The sequence below is a fragment of the Pseudochaenichthys georgianus genome, chromosome 5 (assembly GCF_902827115.2).
Source record: "Pseudochaenichthys georgianus chromosome 5, fPseGeo1.2, whole genome shotgun sequence".
NCBI classification, from domain to species: Eukaryota; Metazoa; Chordata; class Actinopteri; order Perciformes; family Channichthyidae; genus Pseudochaenichthys; species Pseudochaenichthys georgianus.
Window position 1 is genome coordinate 12,364,459 of NC_047507.1, and position 19,853 is coordinate 12,384,311.

A 19,853-nucleotide genomic window follows, 5' to 3' on the forward strand; every position below is an offset into this window, starting at 1 on the left:
CTCAATGTTTTTCTCATAAATTCCTTCCAAAAATAAAATGTCTTAATATAAGGTAAGCCTATATTCACCTACCTGGCGACAGATGACCTGACATTTTTACCTGCCACTGACTACATGTACTGTACTGTTATTTAGAAGGTGGTACGAGCTAATTTAGTGCCCTGGCTATAGTGTTGTACAACAAAACAAGGTCGATATCAGGGTTCAGCAACAACCTCAACTATTCTGTGTTGCAAATGGTTGTGGTGTGGTGCTAACCAAAAGATTACTGCAGGTGTTTAGACAGTTAGATGTACTTTGCCCAACTAACTCCACAGGGTGGCAAGAAGAGGATTACAGTGGATTGGATAATGTTATCCTCTTTAAAAAAGGCATCTAAGCTTGTATACATACACTGTCTGTCAGCGGTCAGCGCTTGTCTGTTGCTGTATCAAATATAGGCCAAACATCTGCCCACAATTGGGACTGATTTGATCACTGGATTGTAAAGTTTTGGCTATGCGATTATACCAGCTACAGATTTGCATACATGTTTTAATACGGACAACTTTACGTTAAAGGAAGTCACACAGACATTGTTTATGACAAAAAGAAGAAACATATGGGCTCCCAAAGACACAGAGCCTTGTTCATCCAATGATGTGCCTCTGACAAGAACTGAGCATCAAAAGCCTTACCACTGTGTATTTGTACATACAGTGTATGTGTGTGTTGCTGCGGTCGAAGCACTAATCTAATCTGGAGGTTTAATCAGTTCCAGAGTAGATTTGTGTAATGCTTGGGATTACAGGCCTGCTTGTGTGTGGTAACCCCTGGTATTACTGCCTCATCCCCTCCATGCTGAGTATGTCTGATAGAGTGATTGTCGGGCCTGAGGCGGAACTCAATAAGCGAGCAGGGCTCTATAACTGAGCTCTGGACCGCATGGTGGGGTCAGACAGCTAAAGACCTCTGGAAGGAGGCTCAGGACGCAGGGTTCATTCAGAGGGTTTGACCTCGGCAATGCTTTTCCTTTTTTTCTGGGCCAAATAACTCGATTTGGAAGATTGACATTCATTATGCCATTTGTTTTTGGTACCTCTAGCAGCTAAAGAAACATATTATTGTAATTCAAATTCACTTGTGATATTTCAAAATCCCCCTTGCATGAATTTCTGTTAAGGGAACGAAAAGGATTTGATCCCCATAGTGTGCAAACTGGTCAGGGGAACTTATAAAGACGCTTCCTCTTTCATTCCCTCACAGCCCAGCCTGGAGGTGGCAATTTAAGGTGCTTTAACTTTGTCCTTACAAAGTGAGTGTGGATTGCATCATGTATACGCTGTAGATTAATGACATCAGTGTTTGATTTGTCTTCCTACAAAAGCCTAGTTTTCACAATACAATTCTGTCTGGTGTGTTGATGTACAGCACACATTTAATTTATCAAGAAAGTAGCTAGAAGCACAAGCTCTGAGGTCACACTCGGGGGTAAAAGTAGTCTCTTTCCACCTAAACTTTAGAAGTTTAACTAAGTGTAGGTGTCCCCTGGCAGCCTTACCCTCCTCTGAGAGCTGGTTGTCTTTGGTCTCCTGCTCCATCTGATGGCACCAGCCTTCCATGCGTCCCGTCTCGGCCTGCAGCAGCTTCAGGAACCAGTGGCCGTCTCTCCGACACAGCGTCCCCGCTCCTCCGCTCTGGGGAACGCTGCTGCTACTACCATTCCCACTCTCCAGCCAGGGGTCCGGAGGTGGGAGAGATGAGGGGTCCAGCGCTGGGTCCAGACTTTCTGAGAAGGAAGAAGAGCTACTTCGTGTGGTGGAGCGCTTGAGGATCTGCCTTGGCGGTGGAGGTGAAGAGATGTCACCGGTAGTGTCTCCGTTGTCTAAATGGTCCTGTCCTGGAGGGGAGCTCATGGATTGGCTGGCACTGTTGACCATGACTTTCTTTTCAAAATGTTTGGCCTTATTGATTTGGGAGATGACGGGGATGTCCTGTGTGTCGGAGTCAGTTTCTTGTTTTGAGGCCATGCTACTGGAGCGACTGAGCCTGGAAAAGATGGTGAGACAAACTGTTACAGTGCCTTTTAATGCAACAATTATGCTAGTTCAGTTTTGTTCGTTCACTGTTATGCGCATAACAGTGGACCAAGAAAACTATAAATTATTCAAGAATAATTTCTCCATCACTGGAAAAGTCACTTCTGCTGCTCCATATAGATAAATAAATAAATAAATAAATAAATAGGATCGATCTGAGACTGGGCTTTCATAATAGTGCACTGGTCTCTTATCAACGGGAAGCTAGCTTCTTAAGTTCCTTGCAAATGGAAGAACAGACTCAACAAGAATGTTGTTTGTCTCAACATTATTTCCATTTCGTGTTATATCTCAGGAGACGTTAACAAGTTGTGATTCAGCCAGATAATAAAATATTAGCAGTGCTTGATAATAATTATAAAACAAAATCCAAAGGAGGAAAGAAGAGCAAAATAATGGAAAATACAGCGTAAGCAGCTGAGGGTATGTCACATAACACAAATGAGTGTACAACACCGAAAATAAAACACAAGGGACAAACAAATTAAACAAAGGGACTAGGCTGGTTATGTTAAAAAGCCTGTGAAGATTTACAAAAAGCTGCTTCAACCGAAACACTAAATGAAGCTTTTAAAGTAAGAACATACAGAAGCCAAGAGGAAAACCATGGCATTGAAAACAAGAGGAGCACAGAATGCAAGCTCCTACCAAATGACCTATAAATTGGTCTCAACAGTATGCAGCAAGTAGATATACAGTAAGATCAAATAGTAACAGCTCATGCCCGGAATTTATTTTAAAGTCCACCAACACAACACACAAGGGGTAGTTTTCAGACAAAACACATTCACATTGCTTTCACATCCACAGAGATTCTGGAAAGGGAAAGAATAGACAGAACAGTGTGTGTGGCTATAATATAAATTCCTCACGTTGTTACAAGGACAGGAAGAGGACTTACTGCCACCCGTCCTCCACCTGTACTCCGATGGACTGAAATTTGGCCAATGGCGGGGTCTCTTCCTGTTGGACTTCCTGGATACAGTCAACCTGAGAGCATATCACAGTGGACAACAAAAATAAAATCAGACATACATGAAAGAAGGAACATTAACAAAAGGCATGAATTATTTGATAGACTTCTTATAGAAAAAGTACAGTTTTGTAGCGCTTGTTAATTTCCAGTGAACAATTCAAAGAAAACTGTATCTTTGCCTTTTCAATTAAATAATGTCACAGTTGTACCCTGACTGAGTTCTGTTAATGTGAAAGGCTTGCAAAATAGAGAAAGGACTTACAGGACAAGTTATATGGTAGAGGGGAACGCAACTATGCATGTTCTGCCTTCTTCACTACAGTAGTGAGCCAGCCCTAATGATAGAGGGATGTTCACCCTAATGAGACCTTTGGTTTAAAAGCACATTTCTGGCCTTGAGTAGACCCACTCACACATAACCATGCACACACTAAACTACTGTTAAAAAGACCTTTTCTATGGATTCAAGCTCAACAAGCACAAAAGGCTACACTTAGTTGCAAGTAGGGCTCCTTGTTGACAGTATGCCTTCATATGTGGTAACGCAACTGTACCCTAGTTAGTGCAGCAAACCCGTACCTGTATACCAATGGAGGACAGTTTCCGCCTGGGTACTGGTGCCACCAGGGGCTCCTCTGCCCCTAGATTCCCTCTGTTAAATCCTGATCTCAATGTTTCATGCTGGACGACTGCGTCACTCGTCTCAGTGAAAGCGTTACTTCTGGAGGGGGCGATTGGGTCTCTGGGGATGGCGATGGGCGTGTGGAAGATGTGTGGGGGGCGGGGAATACCCCGGGCCAGGCTGTTGGCACGGGTGCTGTCGAGGCTGTCAGAGGAGTTGCTGTGAGCGTGGCTCGACTGGCTGGTGACCTCCGACCTCCGGTCCTGCTGGTCCAGGTAGTTGTCCTGGGCCGACTCTGTGCTGCTCTGCACCGTCACAGAGATGTAGGGCTTGGAGGTTGTACGGGGGGGCACTGGTGGAGGGGCGACCTTCTTACAGGTGGTGATGCATGTGGAAACTGGAGGAGACACAAAAGGAAGGTGAGCCAGGGCGAACAAAGAAAGCGCAGAGGCAAAGATGCTTTGGGAACGTTTTAAGGAACAGATTACTGAAGATATATTTGGTACTGTGAACAGCTTCAAGCTTGCTCATCATCATTCTATGATGAGAGTTACCCTTTTCAGCAAATCCATGTCGCACTATTCGCACATGTTACTGTACACATGACTACACATGTGTTAAAGCTGGAACATTGGGGAACGTTCCCGTGAAAGGGGAAGATCAAATCAAGCATACCATTCATCACAGGTGACTAAATAAAATCACATACCTTCAAAGCCTAGATCACGAGACAGGCGATTATATCAGTAAAGCAATTTATAGAACATCTGACTCTGAAGACTGAATACGAATAAGAAATTGGAGGACATTTATCTGTACCATTCTGCACTTTATTCCAGACCAAATCTGACATTCAGCTACGAGAAGATAATAGAAAGGTACCATATAGAGGGAGGAGGGAAAAGAACACTCTGTATGAGAGACATTTGCTCCCATCCCCTCAGTGGTTTAATGATTATTATCTGGTATGATGGAAAAGAGTCTGACTCAAATGAAAGGAGATGCTTTTCTGCATATGCTGGAATCTGCCTTTCTGACTTCATTATTTCACTTGTAGAGCCACTCATTCACTTATCGAATCCATCAACTAAATCAATTGTCCAGGAGGAGGTCAGTGGATGCATTCAGTGGGAGCAGATATACATGGCCCATCTGTGAGCAAGATTTCACCCAGTGACATTTAAACATTGAATCTGAAGAGACCAAGTGTATGGTATGGCTAGATGGTTTCAAATTGCTTATAAAAAGCAACAGATACAATTCAAATGCAGTAACTCAAAAGATCGTTTTGTTGCCTCTAATGCCTTCAATTAAGAGACCACAGAAATCTCATGCTGCATGCAGAGTGAAGGCAGAGTTTGACGCTGGACCGCCAGAACCTATAATCTGAACTGGGGATTTTATTGTAACATTATGAACCCTGTGGCTACTATATGATCCCTTAAACAGATGCTTTATTTAAAAAAAGAAAAATGTGGAAAGTGGATACAAGACGATGGACTGATGAGGCTAAAGAGGAGAGGAATAACCTTTGTTTGAACAAAAGCAGTAAAAGCTTCATCATCCTTTTACTAAATACAATTTTATAATCATTTTCTACGGACTAAAGTGGCTGGCTTTGATCGTTTTTGCTTACAAACATCAGTTTATGGTGCAGAGTCTGCACCATAGTCTGCACTGCAGACCCAACCATACAAAATCAATAGGACACTTTATAGCCTTATAGTAAGATGAAAATGTGGCAGAAGCACTTCTACAGACTGCTGTCACAATCTCGTTGAATGTGGTGTTGAACAGTCGAATGGCCATTTGATTGAATCTTGTAAATCAGCCAAGTTCTCTCACGATCAGCTGTTGTGGACTAAAAGCTGTTTTTCATCAGACACAATACCACCAGATATGAGGTAGTATGAAAGGAGTCAAATTCTCATAAATACTGAGATTGTTATAAATAGTCACACTTTCCTGCTGTGACATTTGAAAGGAAACAACATGTCACTATTTGATGTGAGGCACTGCATGACGCGGACACTGTTTCTGCACCGTGCTGTGTTCCTGCACTGAATGCTGTGGTCGTCAAGGATTATGAAAAAGCCTTGCAGCAAACATGTGAGCTGCAGAGAAAACACTCAAACAAAAGGCTTCGTTGTTCATTGTAATCCGCTTGTTAGTTTTATCTCTAATGTAATGCAACTTCACCTCAAATCATAAAACTTACATGACCTCACACAACAGTTGACTTGGCAAACCAGCCTGGATTACATTCAACTACCTCCAGTGTCCCTCTGGTCCACCTCAGAGTTTCTTTTGGACCAATTATAGAGCTTTAAAGGGTTTGCTACCATATTATTTAAAAATGTATGCTATAAGAGAATTTTCTAATCATAAATCTAATGGACAGATTTATGATCGATAGATTTATGATTAGAAAATTATAAAAGATGGGTAGACATGTGGAGATTATCCGACTGAACAAAACGTGATCCGTCTCTTAAATGTGTCAACCAGAGACCTTATTTCAAGCTATTTTCCCAAATCCTATGGAGAAATTGCTTTGCATTTTTGTCGAAGGAACCAGAAGAACTTTACTTCTGGGTTTTAGAAGGCGTCACTGCGGTTCTCTCATGCAGTCTCAGCTGTCTTTAAGTTCTGTTAGCATATCATAGTTCAGGCTTTCCCTTTGGAAATTGTGCTCGTCTAAAACAAAGTAACAAAAACATCGTGATTAGCTGGAATGTTGTTTAACAGCAGAGCCATTGTAGTGGCAATGCTGTTGATCAGTGTCAAATCCTCTGTTATCTTTGGCTTGTCTTCACTCCTCAACATACCTGATTTTCGATCCCTCGTCACCTGACTTCATCCAGAATAGAGCGCGATTAGTAAATGCTGGCCTCGGTTTCAGCAATGACACACCAGAAAACTAAAATAATGTGTAATCATCAGAAATGACACCCAAATAAGACAATCGCTAGCCTGTGCCTTTATACCACACATGTGAACTTCATGAAAAGAGATAGGAAACACCTACCCTTAGATGACCAGCCCTCAATGTAAATATTAGGCAGATAATACAAACACAACCTGCTAACCGTGATGCTTTGATTGTTGGAACACACCCTCAGCTTCAACTCAGTCAAACCCCTAGCATCCCAAAGATAGATCAAATAGATGTATCCATAGCAACATTACCATTTCCACAGTGGTCATCATTTACACACAGATCTCCAACTCTTGGTATGTTGCAAGACAGAGATCCAGTATAATACACCTTGTTTAAACCTGCATTTCGCATCCATCCTATCGAAACAGTACACATGCCACTCGCCATGGGTTTTGCAGCAGCTTCTGACCATCCTCCATGCCTGAGGGAAACCTGCTGAGACAGCTTTTCACCGGCCAAGTTCCCTCTTATGACCGGGATAGATGCTAGGCGGAATAGGGTTGCCACTGTTGTGGCAGCTATGTGATGCACCGGCTCCTAGTCTGCAGGATAGCTGTCACTAACTGGGTCTACAAGGGTGTGTGTGTGTGTGTGTGTGGATACCTGCCCTGCAGTTCCCTGAGTGTCACATCATGTTTTCGTCATTCTGAACAGAATTTGCCCTTAAGTCTTAATGCTACAGAATCTGCTTTGCCCACCAAAAACAAGCCGTAAAATCATAACTGACAGCTGCCTCTGAGATTAGACGGGATATAAAGTAGTAGAGCTGGACGAAATAAATAGGCCAGGCCAATATTATCGGCCTAGTTTAGCTCATGACAAATACTGTATATCAATGTCACAAAAAAACTGCAATTCAGAAATACCAAATGTAATGTGATTTATTTGGAGAAAAGGAGGTAGATTGCCTGGAAGAGCCTCATATACCAAGGCTGAGTCTTTACCACAGCAAAAAAAGCACGGGATTAGCATTATTATATAGTCAGTTGGTCTACCACTTCGGTCAATAAAGCTGCAACAATTCAATCAGAACTTTTGATAATTATCAAATAAAAATGGCAATGAGCATTTCAGAGCTTAACAATGGCATGCTCATTAAAACCACATAGGTGATCAGACAGGTCTGAAACAAGTTTGGAGTTTAACCACACTCTACTGTTCACACGGTATTCTGGCTGTTAGCGAAAGGTTTTGCGACATCCCAGATTTCATTAGTAAAACTGGTGAGAAATGTGTAAAAGAATGAAGAAATAACAGTTGTAAATCCAACATTTTATAATGTAGCAAATTGATTATAGTGTAACAAAACAGAAAGCAGCTGATTCCTTATAAATGCCTGTTAAAAGAGTTTCTCATGCACCCATGGCAGAAAGTTCCCACAGTCAGATGGATATTAAGTGACACGGCCCATTTCATGCGCATTATAATAAACTCAGCCACACAAACATACCCAGCTGTGCAAGCATAAAATACATTGAATGTAAAACAGTTACGTTCAACAGAACCAGTGCTGACAAAGCCCTTCCCTGAACTAAACACGCCATTGAAGACAGATATACACTACATGACGCCAAACACTGTATCTCTTTAAAAAAAAGCTGGATTTACGTAAAAAGAGCTGCTCAGAAGAACTTACTGCTTGCTCTACAGAAGGGAATTTAGCAACAGACACAAGCAGAGGCTGTGTGCCAAAGGTTTTGAGTGGAATCTGGAGTGGGCACTAAGCTCTGCTGTTTTCATACCATCTGGACAGTGGTTCTGTTGTCCACTGTTAGCTGTTCAAGATGGGATTTCCAAAGCTAGGAAACAATTAGCTGCATGAAGCTAGAGCATTTTTTTCCACCAACCCCATGACTGCTTTCCACTCGACCTCTCACCGGTGTAAGCAATTCACTACATACTAATCATGGCTTAATACTCCACACAAAAAAACTCAAAAATAGGTATCTTTTGGTAAACCTGTATGAAGCCACACAGTGCTTAATAAGAGTTTGCTGTGAAAACTATAATTAACCAATCACAGTTTCCAGTGACATCACTGTGGGTAGCACAGCATCTTGTTAGACCCTAAAATATTTTTGCCCAATCCCCTTTTATCTTTTTTATGTAATCCAAGCTGCTCAAACAATCTCAATACCGGTGGGGCATATTACCCACTTTTTCAAGTGTTTGAATGTCTGTTAAACTGTTCCCCAGGAACAATACATTTAAGCTGATTGGTTGAGGTGGTGCCGTTATGTGGTTAGTTTGTGTCAGACAAGGACCAGGAACAATGACAGACAAAGGGTGAATTGTGATGCTCTATTTAACAGTGTAGTATTGCTTGCCAAGTTGTCTGCTGTCTGCCAGTTGAGTTGACCCAACTGTGTTGTTTAATCAATTTACAGGCACAATGATAGACAACCTTGCCCGAAACTATCACTGCTGCTTTGTGACCCAAAGCCATTATTCCAACAAACTATCACATGAAATGCTTTCAACAACAGCACAGGGACAAAACGGTAAAGCCCTTATATTGTAATGTGACCTCAAAATGGGATCTAATCCATGTTGTACACAGACAAGACCCCATGTGGGACTAAAGTGGGGCAGACCTCAAATAATACCCAGTGAAGGCCAATTTTCCATGTCAGCAACTAAAGAAAGCTGCATGTATAAAGTGTAGGCAGCATTAGGTTCATCTAACTATATCTAGTCCTCATGCAGTATAACAGCAGACATCCTGACTCCCATGGCAGCAGCAGAGCACTTTGTACGAAACACTTGATAGGACATTCTCAATAATTAATGAAGACAGTACAGATCTTAAAAAAGTGCAACAACGGAGGCAGTTATGGAGACACACATATTTCAGAGTTTATATCAAACTTAATGAGAGTTATCCTACTTTCCTTTACATGTCTTTAGCTTTGCTTAATAATCTAAATATGTACATCGGACACTTCATGAAATACATGTCAGACAAAAGAGCAATCCCCTGTAAATCAAGCCTCAGCAGGGGACCAACTTAGCTGATCTAAAAGCAGAAATTCAATTCATCAATACCGAGACGACAGTAATTTACGCACCCATACAAATCACCTGCTGAAGTATAGGCCTACTGAGTTATTGTCCACATCACACCCACACAGTGATAACAACTTTTCTTATAGGACATTTTTGTTGGATACCGGGTGCTTGAAGAGATACAATGGCAGTAAATTAGCGAAAGTTAATGTAACCTACTTTCAAGTTTTGGTTGTCACCGGTTAAAGAGCGTCCAGTCACCAAACGAGCCAGACTGTTATAACGACGCACTCAGCACAATTAACATTAAAATCATAACAACGCTTACCTTGCTCTCAGGCAAAGATAAATAAAAAACACAGTGGTGTTTTAGTTAAGACTTAGATATTTTAAGTGCAGCAGCAGCAGCCGGAGACGACCCTCGCTCTCTGTGTGAGGACTGTGAGGAGCCGGGATTTGGTTTGGTTGCCTTTGTTTCTGTCTCTGGGAGGCGTGGTGGCTTGTCTCCCGATGCCTCCAGGGACAACTCGGAAAATTCAAACTCAACCGTTTGATCATTGCAACTAAAGTGATGATGGTGCACATCAAATAAAAGTGCTTATTAGAATTGAATAACACCGTTGATTCTGTTGTAGATTTAATTTTGGGGAAACCTATGTTTCTTGATATTGAGTCTTTAAATATGACATTTTAGGGCGGCTTTCAAAAGTAAAATACAAAATCTCTATGCTTAATATGCTTTGACATTAAACCACAACCACTAAATGCAGCATTAATAATGTGGCTACATAAATAAAATACGACCAAAATATGACTCGCACTTCTGACAAAAAGAGAACGTATTTCCCTTATCAGCTTTATGTTGAAAGAACTATTAATCCCACCCAAAGGAACACAAATAAAAAGTTTTCGAAATTCAGTAAACTCGAACGGCCTGAACACAGCATGTGCTTCCAAGTCCATTTAGAAGATTACAGGAAATAGCGCCACATGGTGGATACACTCTGGTAGTAATAACTCAAGCAGATGCACACATAAGTACAGTTTCTACATTGTTGCCCATAAAGTTGGAATACAATATTTGTTAACTCTTCTCATGAAACGATTGTGTGTGTAAATGGGAAATATGGAATGTCTGGAAACTAAATTAATCCAACGTTATGTGCAACAGTGTATAAACACTAATTGTCTCTACTTGTGGAGCATTCAGATGACACAACCAGTACAAAGCATCTTGTATGTCGTCGTCATCATCATCACACACATTCACAATTCCTCTGCTATAGCAAATTCAACCTCAAAGTAACAACCGGATCAGTTTGCTTATTTTTTTGGGCTTCTGAAATCATTTCCATGACAACCGAAACTCCACTGACCAAAAGCGTCTCTTTTTCACTTAGTTTTTCTTGATAGTAAGGTTTTTTCTTTTCTTTTGAAGTTCTTGAAGTGGGACATTGAGTTTTCAGGGGACAGGAGCTGGTTTAGATGTTTTACCTTTGTGTGGTAGGATGCGTTGTCTTTCTGTCCCCCAACGCTGAAGAAAAATTGCAAGCTGTTTCTCCTTTGGGGCTTTGTCCAAGCCAGTGGCTATCAGGTAAGAGCCAAACTGTTCTTTCCATGTCATCCACTGTGCAGAAAGGTCGTCTAGCATGGGCAAAAGAGGCTGCATTTAAGCTAAAGATGCTAGCGTGTGCATGTATGAGGGAAGACTAGTGTCCAACCCAGGATCAAGGCTATAAGTTGTGTTAGTTTATGTTATGGGAAGTACAAGTAATTCTTTATCTGGGTCGCTCTGCAAAAGGAGTCAAAACTGATTAAAAATCATCAAGGCATAATAAAATAAAAATCAATATTGTGTTTAAACAAAGCATTCAGATCTCAGTTTGGCAACACATAACACTGCATTTGGGATATAACTCGGTTCATTTGCAGCAGATGTATCATTTGTGACTCACCAGTGCTGCTGCTGTAGGTGCGTACAGTAGTGTCAATCGGGGGCGGAGAGCAGCCTGAGTCCATGGATGCTGTGTCGTCATCTTGTGAACAGCCAGCCTGGATGGCTCTCAGGTAGCTGTGGCTGCGGGATCGGAAGCATGTTGGCATGGGCAAGTCTAGAGGCTCTGGGTTGTCCTGAGATTGGGAACGGGAATCTCTGAATGTGGACTCGGAGCTGCGGTCCTCGTAATGTTGACTCATTTCCAGGTCCCGCAGCTGGAGGGAGGAAAGGGCAAGATTAACAGTAAGGTAGCAAGGAGAACAGTACTGCAAGAGTGGGTTCATTTTGATCATAGTAGCTGCTCCTGGCGCTGGAGGTGAACACTAACTGGCCAGAAACTGACTGTTTTTGTAAAGGGGATTCTTCATTAGTGAGACTCATCTGATGGGATGCAATAAAATGGCACCAAAAGCGTGACTAGTCTAAGGGTGTGGAAATGAAGTCCAATTATTTCTAAGTGTTGCAGAGAACAGTGTTTCTTAACTTCAGTGAAACCAGTGGGACTCCGCCAGCTTTCCTTTAGGCTGGGTTTCTGGACTGAATGTTAAATGCATTTACATTTTTTTTTACATTTCTCACAGCCTCACAATAACAATATTGTATTCTCACAATAACTGTCAATTATAAAACACAAAATATATACGCTAAGGCAAAAGACACCACTTAGAAACGTTTTATTCTGCATGCTCTTTCTGAGGCTTCTTTCGAAGAGTAAGAACAAGCCTTGCGGATGATGGGTTTCACATTCTGTTGATTGACACAGAAAGCCTGAGTATGAGTCAAAAATGTGTTTGGAGCAAAGTTATTTTGGTGGTTCGCAGTCGCAGAATGGTTCCATACGCATATAAGGGGGAGAGTGTAGCAGAAGCAGCACAACAAAATGTTACACCCACACACATTACGGAATTGTGTTAAATGTTGGGTATTATTTCCACTGTCCTGATTAAGCTCCGTAGAAATATTGTGTGGAAAATGTTCTTAATTACACATCTTCAGGATATATTATCATGCAAATTAAATGTATTCGGCATGCTGGTGTGGATGCAAATTAGAGCAATGAATTCACATATTGGACACATTTGTTGTAATGTAGTGACCTGTCAAGAGATTGGGTGTAAATCCTTTAGTAATAGCCTGCACTGCCTCATTTGACCATAGTTCATTGAAAAAGATCAGAGCGGTTCATCTTCTCTTTGACCTTGTCAGTGGGAGTCTAATAGTTCTTATGTAAGTTGATCAATAAGACTTAAAACCACCAATTTCACTCATTTGGCTCTTAGGTTCATAACATTAATATGAGATACATTTGGAAAAGCGGGATTCTTTGTTCACAGGAAGCTAATTTTAATACTGTCATTCAAGCTGTATCTGTTCAAATGCAAATTATACTACGGAAATGAGCGTTAGTAGCTCGAGGCAGACAATGGGGTCTTTGACACTGACTGCTGATTTCAAAAATAGAAAGTGTGCTTGGAGCTAAGTCATTTACATTTCCAGCAAACTTCTTCTCATTAGAAATAAATCTGCTAAACTAATAAGATAGAGACACAAACAGACGGAGAAACATTTATTATTTGATCTCAGACAGCTCACTTTTAATGCACTCCCTGCACTGACCTGTCCCAAGCAGCTACGTCTGCCCAAGGTGCTGCAGGCCTGGCTGAAGTCATCATCATCCCAGGGGGGCAAAGAGGAGACTGTACCCCCAATGCAGTCTAGGTTGTCCAGGCTGCGATTATTGGAGATCTCTCTGAGAGATGGAAGACAGCTGAAAAGAGCAGTAAGAAACAAGACAAAGGAGATGTGTTAAGGACATTCAAATATAAGGAGAAAAACCAAAGGCAGGAGTGGATGAGTGCATATTCAAGGAAAAGATGGGAAAGAAACTTCATGTTAATGTTCGATGATCGGGAGCCAGAAGGCAAATAGGCATGATGAGCAAAACCAGGAATACAAAGAGAGATAAAAGGAGGATAAGGTTGTTGTATTCAAGTTCCCCCTTTCATTTCCACTTTGATTCATGAGTCATTTCCATCTTGACTCTCTTCCACTTTCATCTAATTTTGGCATCAGTCATAGTAGCATCTGAGCATGCAAAGCCAATGATATCAGGCAACACATGAACACACTGCTCTGTGTGCCATCATGGTGCCAAAGACAAAGAACTGGTTGGAGTTTAAACCCAAAGCAGCTCTAAAGTCATGTTTTCACATATTCTTTGTTGGCACACAGTGATAGTAACATGACAGCAATCTGCCATGCCATGGTCTATGGACACAGATGTCCCCCCATTTGAAAAGTGTCCAACTCAGCTACTTTTCACCTAAAAGCACTGGGCAGATGGTATTTACAAGCTTAAGGGAGGTTGGCAGTTGTTGGCGGCACGGTATGAATTTGGCATTTTGAGTTGCCGCTGACTTTACAGGCGTCTGAGGTGTGCAGTGCAAAGTCATTGAAATTAAAATGATACAATCGGACAAAAGCGTTTTGGCACCACACTCCTGAGACGCGGCTAACAGACCTATCACTGACCTGCTCATTGACCTGCCCAGCTGGTGCAGAGAGGACACACTGTGGAGAGGAGACCACAGGGCATCCAGCTCCCCTTGCAACAAGGTGTAATCCAGGGTTCTGCTGCTCACGCCAATCAGGCTGGAGCAGAGCGGAGGAGAGGGGTTGGATGGTCAGGGATGGGCAGGGGGAGTAGGGTTAGTCATTCAGGCACGCTTTAGGGAAGAATGAATCCTTGACTCTACATAGACTAAAGGACTTGGAATGTTTGTAAAAGCAGAGGTGTGTATGTTGGAAAGCCTGCAGCTGTTTCTCAGGATGATCCGCCTCTTGTTTGGGTTGAATGGACATCAACACTCCAACCCTGATCCACTATGAAGTATGTCCACAACTAAGTGTTTGCATATGGTACGCCACTTGCACTGCAAAATCCATAATTTAGGACCAAACTGACAAAGCTGCTTTACTGAAGGTGTTATCACAAGCTTCCTTTGTGACTATCAGAAGTCAATTATGATAGACATTTGTGCTCATGATATTTGAAACAGAGTGTTGTTTACTTGACCGTAAAGTATAATAATATAATAATCTGCAGGTCTCCCTTGAAAAAGAGATCATTGATCTCAATGGGATTTTACCTGGATAAATAAAGGTTTTGAATTGAATTGAATAATATAATAATAGGTCCTAAATGCCTCAAGCTAATTCCTGCAGACTATTAAAAACAACAAAGAAACATAGAAACAATTTAATGTTAGACGGCAGATGCAACAACTGTCATATCTTTTAGCCACTAATGGGCATTGTGATTGTTACTCTGCAATTAGGTGCAACAATTTGATCTCTGAAACCTGACATTACAAAACATGACAGTTCCAATTTGCTTGCATACAAAGGAAAAATGGGAGTGCATGTTCTGTCATTAATGAAAAGGCACAGTCGACTCAGCTGTGCCTGCACCACATATTGTGCAATATATATGCTTCATAAAGCATGTCATCTAAAGACAAGTGAGGCGCATTGCCAGCCAGTCAGTCGGAGAGATGAGGCTGATTTTTGGTTATTTACTGGTTGAATAGAAACAACAGTCAGTGTCATATTATGTAAACTACACTAATGTTGGGATGCTTTGTGTGTCCAACACAGGAAGATACATCACAGATGAGGTGTGGTAGTAAGACTAGCATGCGGGGGACAACAGGGAGTCTGACACCACTTTATTCTACATGTGAGTGAGCACAGCTTGTGTGCACTGTGCATGTTGTATGCATTTGTTTTTCCTTGCATACTGTGATGGTTATTCAGGGCGTGGTAGCTTTCTGTATCCCAGAAAAAAGTGGCTTTTTTCTTTTCTTTGATTGTTGTGAGGTTTTGCCAATCAGTATTTATAAGTGTCTGGATGGGCTGTAAAAATCAAGACTTATTCTAGCCACCCATGTTAAGGTTTGTTTTTTATCCAAGTACATTCACCTACAAGTTTTAAGATATAAGCTGGGATAAACAGGACTTTACGTACAATTTAGAAACTGATGTGAGTACACTTTTTAGACAATCAGGAAACAATATTAATAATTTTCTTTCTATGAATTGAAAACCTGAACCTGGCAGAAAGCAGGTGGCAATCAGGTGTTTTTAAATCAAAGCTGCGGGGCTACTTTGGATTGGATTTAATTAAAGGATTGTAACTTTAACATGAGGTTGACTCACTTGCAGTTGAAAACTAATATTTACTGCGTAACAAAATCTCTATCTCTCAGTTTGTCGTCTTACTTGCGTTGGGGAAGCTGGTCGCTCAGAGACTGCTGCGTTGCCCTTAGGTAGCTCTGGCGACGAGCGGCGGATTTTGGCGAAGGTTTGGGACTTCCCTCAGAGTCGTCGCTGTCTTCCAGGTCTCCCATGGCCTTCACATAGCTACCACTGCGCATCCGCCGACATGGTATTTCATTGGCACCCCCAGGGCGACCTAAAGTGCTACTACCATCACCCTACAGACAGAATAAACCGGATACAATTAGTCTTTCTTTTCATTCCTAATCAACGCTCTAAAAGCAAGTATATTGTGTTTGTATTTTTAACCTACACCTGGAAATAGGTCTTGGTAATAATAAAATCCTTCCGGAATCTAACTTTTAGCTAGTACTACATTCCCTTTAGGCCTACTCACCCTTCGTCCAACCTGCAGGTAGTTGCAGTTCATTTCAGGTTGGCAGGATCTGGACTTGAGCATGGATCTGTCCAGAGTAGCAGAGCCTTTCTGGATCATCGGTCTCGGCTGGCCCATGGTCAGTGTGGACCAGGACCCTCCTTTCATGTAGTCATTATCATTTATTGCCATTCTTCCTGCTCCACCTAGTCCACCACCTCCTCCGCCCCCAGGCCCAGTGTGTGCCTGATACTTCATGTCATTGCTGCTTTTAGAGGAGCTGATAGTGTTGTATCCACTTTGGATGTATCTGGACTGGCCCCCGTGACTGTCATGTCCAGGTGGATGCCCCATTGTCATCATGGCCATGGTGTTATGATAACTGCTCAAATCACTGCTGTCCAAATCATCTGAGCTCCAATAGCCTGACATGTTGGAGCGTGGTCTTCGTTTGGCCTCTGATTTTGTACCCCGATCTTTACTTTTAGATCTTCGATTCTTTTTCTCTCCGTCTTCGGTGCTAGACGAGCCTCCACCGCTGCCAGTGGAGCGTCCATTGACATTTCCTTTCATGTTTTGGCTCTCCAGCGACTGGGACTTTGCAAAGAGCTTCTGCACTGAGTGCAGCATGTAGCGGATGCGGCCAGGACTGTCCGTTTGCTGCTTGGTGGCAGCAACAGCTGACGTTCTGTGAAACTGCAATGTGCTGAACCCGTCACGACCTCCAGGTAGCTGCTTATCAAACTCCATCAAACTGGATGGTGCCTGGTTCTTTGTCATGTGATGTGATATTGTTGCTGAACCGCTCGTAATCATAGGTGTTCGTCCACTGAGCCCTGCCATGCCCATGCCCATGCCCATGCCCATGCCCATACCCGGTCCCAAGGACATGGAGGTGCCCATGGTCCCTGTGCTAATCCCCCCGATGCTGTCTCCAGGTGGGGAGAAGTCAGACTGGTCGTAGGAGTTGTAGTGAATCCTGGGGAAGGTGCTGCTGTTGGACAGCTGGTTGTTAAGTGGCAGCATGCACTCTGGTGGAAGGGAGCCTTGGTTGGCTGAAGGATAGAGGTGAGGGTCCATGGTGCCGTAGTGGTCCATTGTGGGGCTCAGCAGGTAAGGGCTGCGTGGGATGGTGCAGGTCTTGTGAGAGTAGAGGGCCTCTGGATGACCGGAGGGAGGCTCACAGGATTCGGACAGGTGTCTGTTACGGTTGGTCCCCAACCCTTTCATAGTGGCGAGGAGGTCCGACCTTCTAAAAGACCCCCGGGCCAACTAAAGATGACTGATGACCTTGAAGGTGATACCTAGAAAACAGAGAAGCACAGGACAAAAGAGTGAAGAGGTTTAAAAATGGTTAGTATAGTAGTGTACAAAACACACAGACACAGACGTAACTCAACAGCTCCTATCAGCTCAGCCACAGAAACATGCCCACTTGTGTGCAAAACCAGAATACCAACAGGCTAGCTGTGAGGAAAATACTATGCAGTGATTGAGCCAGCTCTCCGCTGCCTCCCACAGAGAACATCTGTGTTCAAATGTTGGAAATGGATGGAAAAACAATGCGTGGGACAATGACGTAGCCAGTGAGCCAGGGGCATACATTATGGGAAAAATAACAATTGCTGGCTGTCAGTAAAATCCACACCTCCACAGTTATGTGGCACTACACTATATGCCATATACAGTAAACAAATATCTCTTTTAGGTCTAATGAAATTCTAAAAAAAAGGATTTAAATTATATTTATTCAAACAGCCCAACAACTCGACTTTTGCAAGATATTGTGTGCTCTTTTATAATAAAAAAATAAAAAAAGTCTAAAGATTATACCTGCTGCCATCCCACAGGTTAGTTGGGATACAGCCACATATTTGGGAGAACCCTTTCTATCGGAAATATTTCTCTGCCCATTATTCCATCTGTTTCTCTCTCTCCCTCCACTCGCCATTCACTCTCCTCTCCCACCTCCCTGGCACTGGTCACTGAGCTCCTGTCCTATGTTTGCATGGTGAGCCAAGGATGGCGGGCAGACTGTCATAGTGAAACCAGTAAAGAGGATTTGACCAGCAGGGGGTGGGTTGCAGAAGGTGCCAGTGACACCTCTTTGTTGTACTAGTCAAGCTGTGCCAATGCCCTGCCTGGCAAGGTGCCAAGGAGGGTACTTCATGCATGTAAATGATAGAGGATGAAAGCGAAGGGTGAGAGAGACGTTTGTGGTATTTATACATTCACAGGTATAATTATGAGTGGCTCCATATCCAATGTGGAATAATTAGCAACAGACAATCTCATTTATCTCTATAAGAATGCCAGGGAGCTGCCATTTAATTAGCACAACTTGGGCTCGAATGCTTATATTTGAAGAAGAAACTAGTTTTCAACATATAGTCTGTTTTTAATGAATGAATACATTATGGTTATCTGTAAATGAAGTGGGTTTGTATCAATCCTATTGCACTTCAGTAGCCCCATTTGTCGATATTTCAAGGTCGGATCAAAACTCAAAACGTATGCTCGTTGATGTAGTTTAGTGAATGCAGAGTAAAATATAACTGTTTTGTTGTTGACAGTTTATGTTAGATCTCAGATATATCACTCATTACTACAGCAAGTGGACCTCATGAGGAAGAATGTAGGGCCCTTTACTGTTTGTCTGAGCACTCACCAATGTTTCTTAAATGCATTCGTCATGTAATATACAGGTGTTGGCAGCAGCAGCTGAACAACAGCCTGTCAGCCCCGGATCGTAACTCAAATGTCTTTTATTCAGATTCATTGCATCATATGTTGGATATTTAATATAGTTATACCACACTTTTCTATCAAATCACATTTCCTCAAGATTGATACATGTTATTTTTAGTGAGTGATAGCATTAAGTAGGCCTGTATTAGATTCAGATTGAACAGGAAAGAAAGATGAATGATATATTTTGTCATCGCAGTCCCTGCAGAGTTCCAGCAGATGTGAAGAAAACTAATAAAGTGGTTAAAAACTCAATCCCAGCCTCAGCATGCTACATTTCTTCGCAATTCAGAGGAAGGCCAATGACATTTTAATTGTATACATTTATAGCTGCTTCGCACACTTTTCTGTTTGTTTGGTGTCCTGTGGTCCTGGAGTCTAGCCAGGTACTCTAATGCATGTACTCCCACTGCAAAAATAAAAGATGAACTACCGCTCAACAGAAACGGGACAGTATTTCCAGTTTTTTTTCATAACTCTATGTTCCCTGTTGAGAAAAGTCAATTGAACTGCCCGACTCACAGTCAAAAGTTTCAAGTCAAAAACTAGTCTCCAGATCCCAAAGACTGTAATATCTCACCCTGGCCCATCTCAAAAAGTAAAAACGAAGTCTGCATTGTACAGCTTCAGAAACACCCTTGAATCTACAGAAACGTTTTGTTAATAGGTTTGCTTTGCTTTATATGTCTCAGTGCCCACCTTTAGAAAATGAGATAATTGCAGTATGCTGCCAGACAAGCGATAAGTGATGTTGAAAAGCAGCTCCATCACAAGATTACACTTAATTCCCAGCATAATGTAGGTTTATTGTGATCCACTGTTTCAAAGAAGG

The 19,853-nt window shown here is 42.2% G+C and overlaps 1 protein-coding gene across 3 annotated transcripts in view; it reads right to left on the reverse strand.

Moving 5' to 3' along the window:
• Positions 1–19,853, reverse strand: part of dlgap4b (discs, large (Drosophila) homolog-associated protein 4b) — a 104,216-nt gene that overhangs the window by 5,003 nt on the left and 79,360 nt on the right. For 2 of the 3 annotated variants that reach the window (XM_034083652.1, XM_034083650.1), the window contains 8 exons: positions 16,295–17,577; positions 15,901–16,115; positions 14,152–14,271; positions 13,237–13,387; positions 11,579–11,834; positions 3,634–4,073; positions 2,980–3,068; positions 1,541–2,028 (listed from right to left, as the gene is read on the reverse strand). In XM_034083652.1, the coding sequence (XP_033939543.1) occupies positions 1,541–2,028; positions 2,980–3,068; positions 3,634–4,073; positions 11,579–11,834; positions 13,237–13,387; positions 14,152–14,271; positions 15,901–16,115; positions 16,295–17,503 (2,968 nt within the window). In that variant the 5' untranslated portion in view covers positions 17,504–17,577. The remainder of the gene's footprint in view (positions 1–1,540; positions 2,029–2,979; positions 3,069–3,633; positions 4,074–11,578; positions 11,835–13,236; positions 13,388–14,151; positions 14,272–15,900; positions 16,116–16,294; positions 17,578–19,853) is intronic. The other variant, XM_034083653.1, reaches the window with a different exon arrangement.